The sequence below is a fragment of the Cygnus olor genome, chromosome 1, assembly GCF_009769625.2.
Source record: "Cygnus olor isolate bCygOlo1 chromosome 1, bCygOlo1.pri.v2, whole genome shotgun sequence".
NCBI classification, from domain to species: domain Eukaryota; kingdom Metazoa; phylum Chordata; class Aves; order Anseriformes; family Anatidae; genus Cygnus; species Cygnus olor.
Window position 1 is genome coordinate 56,217,136 of NC_049169.1, and position 13,839 is coordinate 56,230,974.

At 53.4% G+C, this 13,839-nt stretch overlaps 1 protein-coding gene across 1 annotated transcript; it reads right to left on the reverse strand.

Moving 5' to 3' along the window:
• Positions 1–2,645: 2,645 nt before the first annotated feature.
• Positions 2,646–11,708, reverse strand: MCM5 (minichromosome maintenance complex component 5). Its single transcript, XM_040544920.1, has 16 exons — positions 11,441–11,708; positions 10,991–11,117; positions 10,751–10,879; positions 10,122–10,294; positions 8,173–8,328; positions 7,642–7,808; positions 6,837–7,008; positions 6,575–6,686; positions 5,692–5,835; positions 5,513–5,578; positions 4,625–4,801; positions 4,065–4,177; positions 3,798–3,926; positions 3,411–3,553; positions 3,144–3,271; positions 2,646–2,992 (listed from the first exon to the last, which is right to left on the reverse strand). Exons 1-16 carry the CDS (start codon positions 11,605–11,607, stop codon positions 2,891–2,893), a joined length of 2,205 nt encoding a protein of 734 aa, XP_040400854.1. The 5' UTR covers positions 11,608–11,708; the 3' UTR covers positions 2,646–2,890.
• Between the last annotated feature and the right edge of the window lie 2,131 nt (positions 11,709–13,839).

A 13,839-nucleotide genomic window follows, 5' to 3' on the forward strand; every position in this document is an offset into this window, starting at 1 on the left:
TACAATGGCCAGAAAGGTGAATGGGGTGGATGGCCATGGAGAAGAAAAGTGGGAGCAAGCATGAGGCATGAGGTGGGGTGGAGGAGGAGAAAAAGGAGTAACTGGCATTGCTGGGAGAGATTCGGAGCAGAGGTGTGCAGGAGGGAGTGGGGCATATGTTGCAAATGGATAGGCAAAATGGGATGAAGTGCAGTAGCAGGTACTTGTACATTGTGGCTGTGGGACAATGGTTTGGGATTTTGAGGGAACCCAGCCCAGCATTAGAGGATCACAGACTTGCTCAGACCTCCAAAAGGGACTGAAACGTAGCACGATACACTCCCCATCAGACCACATTGCAGGCACCCCAAGGTACAACACGCCTGTGCCTTTCCATGGGGTCTTTGCTTGCCTGCGGTCAGTGCCTGGTAGACCAGGTCAGGTTGCTTCTCACGTTGCCCATATCAGCATATTGTGCTTGCCACTGTTTATCTCACATCCCTGAGCAATGGCCCCTAGGACTCTGCAGTTGGGTTTTGTTTTATTTTGTGGAGGAAGTGACACTCACTTAGAGGTTATGTGGCTGCATTGCAACAGCTCTCATCTCACGCGGAGATGGAGCAGATCTGAGTGGTGCAGATGTGATGACTCAGCTGTGCTGGATTTTACAGTAGTGGAGCTCAACAATTTCCCCAGAAATGTTCTGATTAGCCTAGTGCAAGACAAAAGGGAATCAAGCCTAGCAAAGCTGCCCCAGAGCCAGGAGCCCAAAGCAAGCCTTCAACAAAGCCCTTCTCTGATACCGCATTGCAGCACAGGAGAGGGAGGATCTGCACACCTCCCGTTTGGTGCCTATGATGCAGAAACACCCACCCGAGCTGGTTGCCCTGGCCTCCTCTCATAGTCAGCAGAGAGGAAACATGCTGTTAGGGCACAGCTCCTCTGGCCCAAAGAGGGGGACAAAGGGGACAAAGTCAGCTCTGTAGGCTAGGTGAAGGAACACTGCACTGCTGAGACATGAGGTGGCTAAGTTTGTCTGGTTTTACTCGCTCTGTTGGCCTTGGTGTAGAGGACAGGGATTTTGGTCATCCAAGGACACCCAATGACTTTGTCCCAAGTCTCGGTGCACCAGAACATCAGGGATGACCACGAAAAATCACTTTCACCAGGAGCATGACTAGTCCTTTATCAAGTAGCTAACAGTCGAGGAAAGGTCTGGTCTTCTTCACCAGGGGGACCACCGATCCCTTATCAAGGTAGATACTTCCAAGAATTACCACTCTACCTAAATGAGAACTGGTATTCCTCCCCCCCACCCCCAAAGTTTCCATCTGCAGTGTGAATTCAAAACAAGCCTTTACTAATCAGCAATCCTGAGTTTTAAGATAATGCCAAAGTTGTGCGTAGCCCAGCTCCACTTCTTGTGATGGAGCTGCATACATTAATTGCTAAATAGTGTTGTTTCAAGCTGTATGTACACTTACATAACCTCGTACCATATAATCAACACATTTCGTAGCACGAAGAGATCAATCATTCTGATCCCCATCACAGAAATAATCTCCCGCTCCATATCACGTCATGAAAACAACAAAAAAAAAACCAACAAAAAAGATTTATATACGATCAACCTCCGCACCTGCCAACACCAAAGAATTGGTGGTGGTACTGGGGAGGGGTGGCAGGGGCTGCAGGATGTGTAGGACACACCTGCTACAGTGTTGCATGGGCTACATAGCGAACATAGCTGGAAAATAACCATGACACTACGTTGTTTTGGGGCTGTGTTGGCTATTTGAGGGGAGACATTGCTTCAAAAGGGCCATGGGAGCTTGTGCGGGAGGCAGAATGCTTTCAACTGGACAGTGGCAGTTTGGGGAACGTTGGGCTCCAGGAAAGGATGCAGCCCTGTTATTCCCACTTCCAGCTCCCTCCTCCATGAGGGATTGAAGCTCAGGATTTCTTCCACGTGAGCTGTGTTTGGATGCAAAGCAAGGTGAAACATAGGTGGCTGGGAGCATTGTGCCCCCCTTGGCCCTACAGCAAGGAATTGGGACAGCCTGGATGAGCTTTCCCTAGGCCCCTCACTGCATGGAGCCTTTAGGACACTCTCCTCTCCCATCCCATCCTCTGCAAGAGTCAGACCCATCTGAAAAAACAGAGGATAGAGAGCAGCAGCAGACTGTTGCTCCAGGGCACAGCCAGCCCCACAAAGGCCACTACAGCCTCGGAAGGGACACCTGGCTCCCCAGCCAGCTCTGGCCCCATCCCAAGCACATGATGTGCCTCTCCCAGCACACACACCAAAGAGCACAAGGCTGCTGTCAAGCCCCTGAAGGGCGCAGCCCAGCATCCTCAAGGCACGAGTTCCCTCTGCTGGTTCTGAACATTTATTCCACTAAGGAAGCCTGTGTTGCGTGCTCCTGGGGTTGGATTTTTGTTTTGTGTTTTTTTTCTCTGCAGGCTCAAGGGCTGTACAAAAGGCCCCAGTGCAGAGTAATGCATTTTGCCTCCTGAAACACTTAGACAGTAAGGAGGGATGAGCAAACTGCAGCTTTGAAGCACAAAAGAACAGCTCATAAACTACCCACCCCCTATTTCACACCTCCCACAAAGGGCTGAGGATACATTTATTTCCTCTCTCCCTCCAGGCAATGAAGCGAGGGTACCAATACCAGCTTTTATTTTAATACAAACTAAAAGCTTTTGGAGATTAAAGAAACACTGAAGTGACACAACAGTGAGGCATCCAAGGGGAAGCCTGGCTGCCCCAAACCGTGGTTAAAGGGGCCCCAGGCTGTCTGGCTCCCCAAGGAAAAGCTTCTTCCAGGCACCAGCACCAACCCCACAGGGCTCTTGTCAGGCAGCCACCACTGTCTCTTCCCTCCTGTGTGTGGGACTCAGGGTCAGGTCACTTGATGCGGTAGAGGACCTTGCGCTGCATGCGGTGCTGGATCTCCCCCCGCCGCATCATCAGCTGCAGCACCTTGTAGATGGCATGCTCAGGGTATTTCTGCAGAGGGAGAGAGCAGGGTGAGAGAAAGTGGCAGGGAAAAGCTCACTGCAGCCCAGCAGGAAGCTGCCACAGTCGCTAATGCGGGGCTGTGGTCTTCCCCAGGGCAGCAGCCTGGGGAGCCTGGTTTCACGGCCCAGCCCTGTCCCACCTGCCGCATGAAGTCCTGGACGATGCTGTGCTCCGACACCTGCGAGCCGATGGCAAAGCGGCGCTTGAGCTGCTTTTCAATGCGGGACAGCATCTCTTGGTCCTCCTGCGTCGTGAAGCCTTCCGCCCCTGGGGGGAGAGGTTGTGTGAGCTCTCTGCGCCACCCAGACATCATTCTCCAAGTCAGAGCGCCTGTCTCCCACCACACATGCACGTCTCAGAGATCTTTAGGGAAACTGTAAATAAAGGCAGCATCACCCATCCTCACCTGACAGGCTGCCCGACATGGCTGCATCAAGCGTGGACACCTGGAAGAGCCTCAAGGCCTCCTCAACATCTGCCTCAGTGGCAAAGGGCTGCAGCTTCATCTTGCTGAGGGACTCCGCAATGCGCACGATGGCCTCCAGCTGCCTGCAAGATGACGGGGATGTTCCTTGCTTTCTACCGGGGCTACAGGGGGTCTTCTTCCCACCACCACCCACCCCACTCAAAGCACCTCCAGTGCTGCCCCATTCACAGGGGGCTCTCACGAGCACCCCGCTAACACCCCCCAGCGTTATCCTAGGTGACAGTGACTTGATCCCAACCCCGACGGTTTGGGTGGATGATGGCAGCTCTCCCCTCCCCGGGTAGGGCCGGGCCCCGGGGCGCTCACCGGACGGTGATGGGGATGCTGGAGCGACGGTCGCTCTCCTGCTCGTGCTGGCGGCTGCCGCTCCGCATCAGGATGTAGCGGTTCTTCAGCTTCTCTGCCGCTGCCGCTGACAGCCGGGGGCCACATTTCCTGCGGGAAGGGACAGGGGACGTGGCACAGCTGGGAAGGTGCCCCGCACAGGGTGTCCCTCGTGTGCCCAGAGCCAGGAGCTTGGCTGCCCCGCTGCGAGGCAGGGCTCGAGCAGCACGGTGTGACCCAGTCACTCACGTGCGGCAGAAGGAGATGAGCTTCTTCAGCTTGTTCAGTTCGATTTCACCCTCCACAGCCTGGGTCTGCGTCAAGGCACTGACGTGTAAGGACATCACGTGCTTGGCCAACGTCTACGAGCGCAGGGGGTAGTCAGACAGCAGACAACCTTCTTCTGACCCGACCACGGCATGCCACCCTCCCAAAAAACAGGGTGGCAGCTTGGCTTGGCTTGTCACAGGGCCAGGGCAGCAGCCCTGTGAGCACAGCTGCTCAGAAGCTCTGTCCCCATGAGGTGGAGGTAACAGTGCTTCAGAGGAGCAAGGGGGACCAAGCTTTGCTGGCACTGAATAAAGCATCCCCATGACCCAACCCAACAACTGTGCCCAGTTCTGGTGGCGGAGAGACACAAGGCAGGCTGAAGGCTTGCCTTGCTGGCATCAGACAAGGCAGAGACTTTGCTTTGCTTCTTCCCAAGGTTCTCAGCCCCACACTACAGCTATGTAAGTTCCCACGTACTTGCCCTGCTGCTGATCCCATTACACCGATGGCACCACAAGAGCCAGCACTCCCCAACCCACCACATCTCGCTCCTCGTTGTGCTCATCCTTGACAATGAAGATCATGTCAAATCGGGACAGGATGGTAGGCATAAAGTCAATGTTCTCCTCGCCTTTGGTCTCATCCCAACGCCCAAAGACAGAGTTGGCAGCTGCAAGCACCGAGCAGCGGGAGTTCAGTGTAGTTGTGATGCCTGCCTGCAGGGAAAGAGAAATGGACAGGGTCAAGGTCACGTCCACAAAACAGCAGGGCTAGAAGGCTATTAACTCATAGGAAGAGCTCCGAAGCAGTTCGCAAGGACTCATCCTCAAGCATTTAAATAAAGCCCTTTTAAGCAGGGCCCAATTGTTCTGCAATGGTTCCACGTTGAAGAGGGTAATCGCAGGAGCTGCATGGGGCTGGACCCACAGCTGGAGGAAGACTGGCTTCTGCTGAGACCCAAGCACCGAGTCACTTCATTTAAAACCTCACGTCAAGGGTAAAGACATACAAGACTACCCTCAAGTTTGCAAGTGGAGCCAGAAACTGAGGTTGAGTGCCCTTGGGCACTGAGGGGCAGTGCCCAGGTCATTGCTGCCACAAGACTTGCAGAAGTGATGCTGGAAAGAAGAGCTGTAGGAGTGTGCCTGAGATATAAAACGGTCTCACAAAGGGAAGATCTGATGGATGAGGTGGCTGGAGATCCAGCAGTTGAACATCTCTTTGTGGTAAGTAAGCGTGACCAGCAAGAACAAGTTGTGGTGGCTGTTCTCTTACAAGGGACTGAACAGCTCAGGGGTGAGCCAGAGGGAAGAGGAGGGAGGGATGCTGCAAGAAAACAAGTTGGACAGTGGAAATGAACTGAAACCCCGATTTAAGAGAGGACCTGGCACCAGGATGCCAGGCAATTTCTGTAGAAGGCTTCTCACCTTGGCAATGGAGATGGTCTGCTGCTCCATGGCTTCGTGGATGGCCACGCGGTCATCCTCCCGCATCTTCTCACCCAAGGTGGAAAATGAGGCAGGGGGAGAAAATAAAAATAAGAGCCACTGTCAGTTACCTCTGGTGAACTTCAACTGAGCGCTGGGCCCCACACACCCCACGTTACCTTGTCAAACTCATCGATGCACACCACTCCGCCGTCTGCCAGCACCATGGCTCCTCCCTCCATGAAGAAGCTCCTTGAGGACGGGTCGCGGATGACCGAGGCTGTCAGGCCAGCAGCACTGCTGCCTTTCCCCGAGGTGTACACCTGGGTGTGTGGGACGAGGAAGGGGACAGCACATCAGCCACCACAGCACCTGGGAGCCCACGACCGCAGCTGGGGAGCGAGACAGCCCCGCACCATGGCCAGAGCTGCTGGAGGAAGGGCAAAGCCCTGGGGGAAAACCCCTCAGGGCATGCCAAAAGCACGCAGAACAAGATTACTGTGCAGTCCCAAGCCTCAGACTAAGGAGTTGTGATGCACTCGAGGGCTTGTAGACACACAAATACAGGTATTAAGCACAGAGTGATTCATTGTTTGGTGGGCTGCTGCATTAGCTGTGTTTTCCCCCCCGAGGAAACAACGCAGTCAGAGGCTGACTTTAATGGAGGTTACAAGAAAACAGCTGAAAATATAATTTCATGCCTGAGCTCAGGCTGGAGCTCCGTGCCCGAGATGCAGGCAGCGTCATTTGTCCTGGCCAGCCAGCCTCTCTGCTGATCAAGGCTCAAAAACAAACAGCAGCATCGGTCACATTTTTGGACGTCTGCAAAGAGCCCGGCTCACATCGTTATGAAAGGCATTACTTGTTTCCCCTTCCCTCCCTCATGTCCTGTCCTGTACCCCACCTTCTGCTAGCACCAGAGGCTGCAGTTCACACCTCCACCAGCTGCTCTAGCTGGAGACGCATGGACAGGTATCTGCTGGGACCATGGTCTTCAGTGCTACGTGGGGAGGAGAAGGAAGAAGTGAGCTACACCATGAGCAGAGACCTCAAATCACCTACCCCAATAGGTGAACACTTCTCTACAAACTTCAGCAGCTGGGATTTGGCCGTACCAGGGTCACCCAGCATCAGCAAGTTGATGTCTCCTCGGCGGGTCAGCCCATCTGGGAGCCTAGAGCAGCAGGGTGCAGGGAAGAGATGGTGGAAACATGGTGAGCCTTTATTTCATTAAAAACACATTGTGACAAGTTGCGAGATGCTGATAGCACTGCCTGAAGACTGAGCAAGGGCTCTGTGCCCTGAATGACTTTTTTCTCCCCACCTCTTGCGAGAGCCTCCAAACAAGAGGCAAGCAATGGCCTTCTTGATGTCAGCGCTGCCATAGATGGAGGGCGCGATGCTCTTGGCTATCGTCTCGTAGATGTTGGGCATGGCAGCGAGGCAACGAAGTTCCTCCTCTTCCTGAGGGGTCACCGAGCCGGCAAAACTGTGTCCTATGTGGGGAAGGACAGAATGACAGTGAACAAATGGGTGTTGTAAAGAAAGAGACACTGTATCCCTCAAACCCACTGCCACCAAAAGCCCTTCTTGCATCATGCCAAATGCCACCAGGTCTGAAGGGTGTAAAGAGCAAGCATTTGCTATCCCAGCAAAGCATGCTTTGTGCTTCCAGGCTGGGTGAAGGAAGGAGAAGGAAAGAAGAAAAGCAAGGATCTTGGGCAAAGCAGTTAGAAGGAACAAGAGGGAGAAATTACAGTCAGGAGCGTGTTTTAAATTCATAGCTCAATTTTAACCATTGACTTCAGCCCAGATCCTCAGGGATGGCTTAGTGAATTCCCACTGAGATCAATAAGATGAAAGTACTTAAATACCCTGGAGGACTCAGGCTGAAGCCTCCTCATTTAATATCTCTGAAACAAAGTCACACAGGACACTTGAGTTTACAGCACCCAGGGTAAGCCAGACCTCCTGGACAGGACTGAACCTTTCACTATATAAGCAAAAGAGAAGAACCCAGGCTGTGATTTCGTACACATCTCGCTGAGGGACTGCCCTGTTCAGGAAGGGGGTTCTCCCAACACCAGGCTATCCCCAAAGACCAGGCAGGTGCCAAAAGCAGCCCTCACCTGAGCCCTCCATGTCCACCTGGATGCCCACCACGCGGATGTAAGCGCTTCGAATGCCCACACCGACGTTGTCCCGGCTCTTGTTCTTGCTCTGGGCAGACTTCTTGATGGAGTAAATGCCCATGATAGTGACTCTGTTGCCTGGGACAACTTTGTCACACAGGTACCTAAGAGGAGAAAGGTGAAAGCAAAGGATGGTGGTGAGTAAAAGGATGGTCCCACCAACAACCATCAGCCCCTCTCTTTCCAAACCCAGAAGAATCTGGAGGCCCAGCACTCAGCAATGTGGGCTGCCAAAAGAGAAGTCAGAGCTAAATTGAGAAATGCCAAGGGAAGGACAAGCCAGTCTACAGCTCTTGACCCTTCTTGGTGAAGCTCCCATCTGAGGCTAGGGTCACATCACACGTGATCCAGCCTGGCTGAGAAACACCAGCCACGGGAGGAAGCAAACAAGCAGAGATCAATGCCACCAAAATCACCCTGAGATCATTGTCAGCACGGCCACAGCCTGCCCGCAGACCCTGCTGTTACCTGTCGCAGTACAGCTGCAGGTGGCGGGGCATCTCCCCATGCGGCACAGCGTCGGGGGACTCCTGCAGCTTCAGGACCTGGAAGTCCACGCACTTGCACTTATCTGGCATGATGAAATAGGGGTCCAGTGGGCACTTCGGGCGGCCGGCCTGTTCTCTGTGTGGAGAGATCAATCGGGAAAGTCAGCTGGGGGCTGGCACTTGTAGAAGGGACAGCGGTCACAGCCGAGAGCAGCCCACCTCTCCCAAGTCAGAAAGACACTGCCACCAGAGCAAAGGCTCACCAAACCCTCTGTCTCACCTCCAGCAGTTGCCAAAAGCAGGTACTGAGGTCAGAGTACCGGAACAAGCCAAAGACATGGCAATGCTTCCCCTGCATACTCTCCCCGCCACCTCCCTCTCCCCTGCTAGCTACAAGCAAGGAGGGAGCTAATTCACTAATTACGCAGAAGATAACAGCGTAGACTCAATGACTTGACAGGACATATTTCTTTATAACCTCACACACGAGGCAAACGTTAAGTGGTTCGTGGTGAGAAAGCAATTAGCAGCATGACAAGGCTGCCATCAACCTCTGAGTCTCTTGAGACGCCGGCTCGGCGTAGCTGCCTTGTGAGGCTACAAGCTCTCGGGGACGAGGAACACCTCTGCATCCTGCTGGCTCCTCCGTATGCTGCTGTCAGCGCCCGACTCCATGCAGGCAGCAGCAGGGCTTTTTGGGGGGATGGCACAAGGGAGAAAAAGCCTGATGAGTGTCAGCCCCGCCCCACCAGAGCTGTGCTGACCCACTTGTGCAGCCAAGGATCGGGAGCCAGGAGTGATGCCTATCCCCAAGACCGCTCAGGCTGCATCAGAGATAAGGCAAAGGAAATAAATACTGGCAGGCACGAGTTCAAAGGCACAATCCTTCAGGCTCAGCTAGCGTGAGAGCTGCAGCACAGCAGCAGCCTAATGCTCATGGTTCACGCAGGCATCAAAAGCTGTAAAGCAGGATTTGGAAGTTAGTGGCAAAGCATCCTTACAGAATTTGATGAAAAGCCCACCAGGGAGGGGGAATGTGAAAGCAAGGAGTTTGAGTAAGATAAAAACTTACTAAGGAAGCCAGAACAGGAACTTAAAGCAGTATTATGGGGCAACTAGAGGCAGGAACAAACCTTTAGGTACAAAGGGCAATAGGGGAAAGCAAAGTTAGGCAGCGGATGGCTTAGGGAGTGATAACAAACAATCCCCATCACAGGAGATTTTAGCACAGCCAGACTCAGTGGAGAGCAAAGACAAAGCCACTATGAAATCTGGAAGGGGGACCTCCCGACAGCTACCAAAACTGCTTCAGTAAGCCTGTGATAAGCAGAAGCCAGCACAAGAGCCTGACAGGCAGGAGGGGGTTTTGTTCATTTTGTTTGTTAATGGAAGAGATGAAAGTGTGAAAGTGAAAAGGGCGAGGGAGAGGTCAAGAAGGAAAGCAGAAAACAGGCTTCTGTGTCTGTAGCAACAGGGATGCTGGAGGCACTGGAAATGCAAGTATATAAAGGAAAGATCTTGTCTTCTGCAAGACAGGAACAAAACCCTGTGCAAAAGGAACTGGAGGAAGAGATGCAGCTTAAATAGCGTGCTGAAGTGAGATTTACATACATGCGAGACGGCAGAGGCACCCTCCACATTACTGTATGCGGAAGCCCTCACAGGACGCTTTGGAACAACCTACTGAGGGAACCACTGCTTTTTTTTTTTTTTTTCAGGGAACCACTGGGTAATTTTATCCGAATAGGATCGGTTCGGAAGTTGTGCTTGGAACCCAGCTGTGCTGGGACAGCAAGCCTTGAGAAACCAGTCTGGTCTCACAGCTGGCCCTGCTTTGAGCAGGAGGTTGCACTAAAGACCTCCTGGGATCCTTTCCCCCTGAGTTTTCCCCCACCACCCTGCCACACACAGCCCCAGGCCATTCCTTACGTGTTGCATTTCCTAGGGAGAGAATACCCCTCGAGGCCCGGGCGCACAGCGATGTTGTTGATGGTGTTCCGGCAGCTGCGGCACTGGATGGCTATTTTGGTGGCTTTGGCTCGCACTGGGGTTGCTGAAATTACGATCCCGGGGATCTTCACAAGGTGGGACATCTGGTCGGACTGAAAGGGAAAAGGTGAAGGGGAAGTGAGAAAAACACTTGGAAGATGGATAAGGAACTCAAGATGTCAAGGAAACATTTTTTTCTTGGATACACTCCCCACATTTACAGTGTCAGAAGGAAATAGCCTGTGTTTCTTACAGCGTATCTTGCTGTATAGTAGCATGATGTGGTTGCATGACTTAAATTATGCTTATTTTAATGCAAGAGAGGAAAGGACACTCGCTATATGCAGAACATCACTAACAGCAATGACGTCCCCATAACAAGACTAGAAATAACAGTTCTTTGCAGCCAGATTTAAGCTGCAGAAGTATCCTTGGCTTGTAAATCAGCATACAACCCATAAGCTGAATTATGGAATTAAGCATCAAAGGCTTCCCCTGCAATCACACTCCCACGGGGCAAGCCCTGCCACCCGCTGCCCACTGCTCCAGGCGGCAGCGAACCACCTCACCTTCAGGCTGCGGATGCTGGCTGCGTTGGCATCTGATCTCAGCATGACCTGGATGTCCTGGAGGGTTTCCTCCCCCGAAGGACGAGGACGGGTGACCTCATCTGCAACCTCTTTTGCTGCTTCTTCCAGCTAGAAACGGAACAGCTCAGCTATTAGGAGGGTGTCACGGCGTGTAGCCAGGGCTGCTCTCACGACGTGCCAACGTCAGCACACCAAGCCGCCCACTCCCTCCATCCTTACCAGCTGCAGGTGCTCAGCAGGCTGCTTGTACAGGTAGTCAGCGAGATCTTCATCGAAGCTGGCCAGGTCCTCCATCTCCACCTCCACCCAGTACTGACCCAGGTTGTAGTGCCGCTTGAGCTCATCTCTGCAAGGCAGCAAGCAGGAAAAGTTTGCGGGGCAGGAAGCACCAGGAACCCACGGGGACCCTGGGCTCTGCTGGGGAGGCTTCCGCTTGGAGGGGAGAGGGGGGAAAATAGGGAGAGAATTAAGGGATGCCTGCAGGGATTTGGGGAAACCTTTCACCCTAAAGGCTTTAAAGTGTGACAGTAGAGCACGGACAGCAGCACTTGCAGTGGCACTGTGAGATCCAGCGCTGGTTCATTAAAAAAAGCCATATATACATATAAAAAGCACATATATATGAAAATAATAATAATTATAGGGGAGCGCCAGGGGTGCCGGCAGCACCTGTATTTGAAGGTGAAGCCCGTCCGGTCCGTGCCCACGCGGTACTGCCGCAGGAACTCCTTGAAGCGCCGCTGCAGCTGGGATTTCCGCACCTGCCCCTCGTCCGCCGCCGGCTCGCCGCCGAAGCTGTCGCTGTAGTAGATGCCGGGCTCGTCGAAGCCCGACATGGCGCCCACCAGCCCCGGGACCCCCGCGCCCCGCGGTACCGCCGCGCCTCGGCTATTTCGCGGCAAAAAAAAAAAAAAAAGCGCGCGCCGCGGAGAGCTGGCGGGCACCCGCCCCCGGCCTCCGATTGGCCCGCCCGAGGCGCGCCGCCGCCCATTGGTCCAAAGCGCCCTTCCGCCCCGCCCTCGGCGGGAAGCGATTGGCCGCGGTTGCCGGGCGAGGTTTTGGCGCGAGAGGCTGGGGGAGAGGAGAGGGGGGAAGGCGAAATGGCGGACGGGCGGGACCATTGGCCCGGCGGGGGGGGGGGGGGGTGAAACCATCTTGGGCGAGGGGCGCGTAATGGCGGCAGGGGGGTGTGGAGGGTGGCTGGAGGGCGGTGGTGGGTAGCAGGGAAGTAGGTTTGGTCATAAAGAGGTACAAAGCTTCAGCCTCCAAAGGCTTCCTTAGGCCTGGCAGGACCATAGTGATCTACGTGGGATACTTTGGGGCCACTGGATAGGTGGAACTCTATGAATTTCAATAAATGGCTGTGTTTCAGTAGTTCTTCTGTCTGTGTTCTTGCTTTTCAATATTTGGCTACCTGTTTTAAGAATTACCCATTTATTTTCCTACCAGGAGTTGGCAAACGGGTCCAAAGGGAGAAGTAGTAACGGGGATTTTGGAAGGATATGGGGTGGGTGAGAACAGCACCAGCCCCTGTCCCGCTGGTGCTCCTCAGCAGGACCTGCCCTCTGTCACGGTTCTGCGCTGGGCATCTGTTGTGGTTTAGCCCGGCTGGCAGCCAAACACCACACAGCCGTTCGCTCACCCTCCCCCCTCCCTCTCCGGGATGGGGGAGAGAAACGGGAAAGTGAAGCCTGTGAGTTGAGATAAAGACAGTTTATTAAGACAGGGAAAAGAATAAAACAATAATAATAATAATAATAGTATTAATAGTAATAATGTGTACTAAATAAGTGATGCACAATGCAATTGCTCACCACCCGTTGACCGATGCCCAGCCTATCCCCGAGCAGCCAGCCCCCCCCTCCACCCCGGCTAGCCACCCCTATATATTGTTCAGCATGACGTCAGATGGTATGGAATACCCCTTTGGCCAGTTTGGGTCAGCTGTCCTGGCTCTGTCCCCTCCCAGCTCCTGCTGCATCCCTAGCCTGCTCGCTAGCAGGACAGAGCGAGAAGCTGAAAAGTCCTTGGCTTGGTGTAAGCACTGCTCTACAACAATTAAAACATCAGCATGTTATCAGCGCTCTTCTCATTCTAATCCAAAACATAGCACCCTGCCAGCTACTAGGAGGAAAATTAACTCTGTCCTACCTGAAACCAGGACAGCGTCAGAGCAGCTCAGCAGGGCTACGTGTCTTTGGGATTAAAGTCACCGCTGGAGCAGGCAGCGCCATGGGGACAGGTCAATCACAGAGGCTTTCAGGCAGGAAGAGAGGAAAGGACTGAGCTGAGAGGTTATGGCCATGTTGGCTCTGAAAAACAGCCCCTGCTGCAGTGACTCCTGGATTTGAAGACCCTTGTAAGCAGGCAGGGTGGTGGCTGGCCACCAACCCAAGCCTCCAGACCTCATACAGCAAAAGGGAGGAAAAGAGAGCTGCAAACACAGGCTGCTCCAGCAGCGCCACCTAGCTGGACTGCCTTTAGCACCGCCTCGTGTGCCAAATTCGGGGAGCGACTGGGGTTGGTGCGACTTCACCTAGGTGAGGGCATGCTGTTGCATGCTTGTTCCCCATTTAGCTGTCAGGTACGGTCAAAGCCTGGCATGCGTTTGATTTCCGAGTGGTAAAAACATGCTTGCTTTTCTGATTCATGGGGAAGTTCTCACAAACGCAGACAGGTTAATGAAGCCCTTAGCTGGCCGTGGCCGGGGAGAGCTGTCCTTTTTGGGACCAGCTGAAGGTCTCATCACATTTTTCTCTTAATAGGACAGCAGCCAGCTCTGACATCCAGTGTCCACCCCTTGAAGATACTTTGTACAACCACAGAATTTCGTTCCATTTCTAGAAATGGAGACCAGCGTGTAGGAGATGAAGAAACCTGCCCCAGCTTGTACGACGGGTTATTGTTAGAATTGAGTGGGAACAGAGGCTGGCTCTGATAACTCCCACTTTCCTCTGTTGCCACGTCTGTGGAGGCAGCAGCTTCAAAAGACATAAAACGGGGAGGAAGGAAAGACACCTCCTTTCTTCCCAGGCAAGGCTTTAACAATACGAAACATCAGGCTCAAA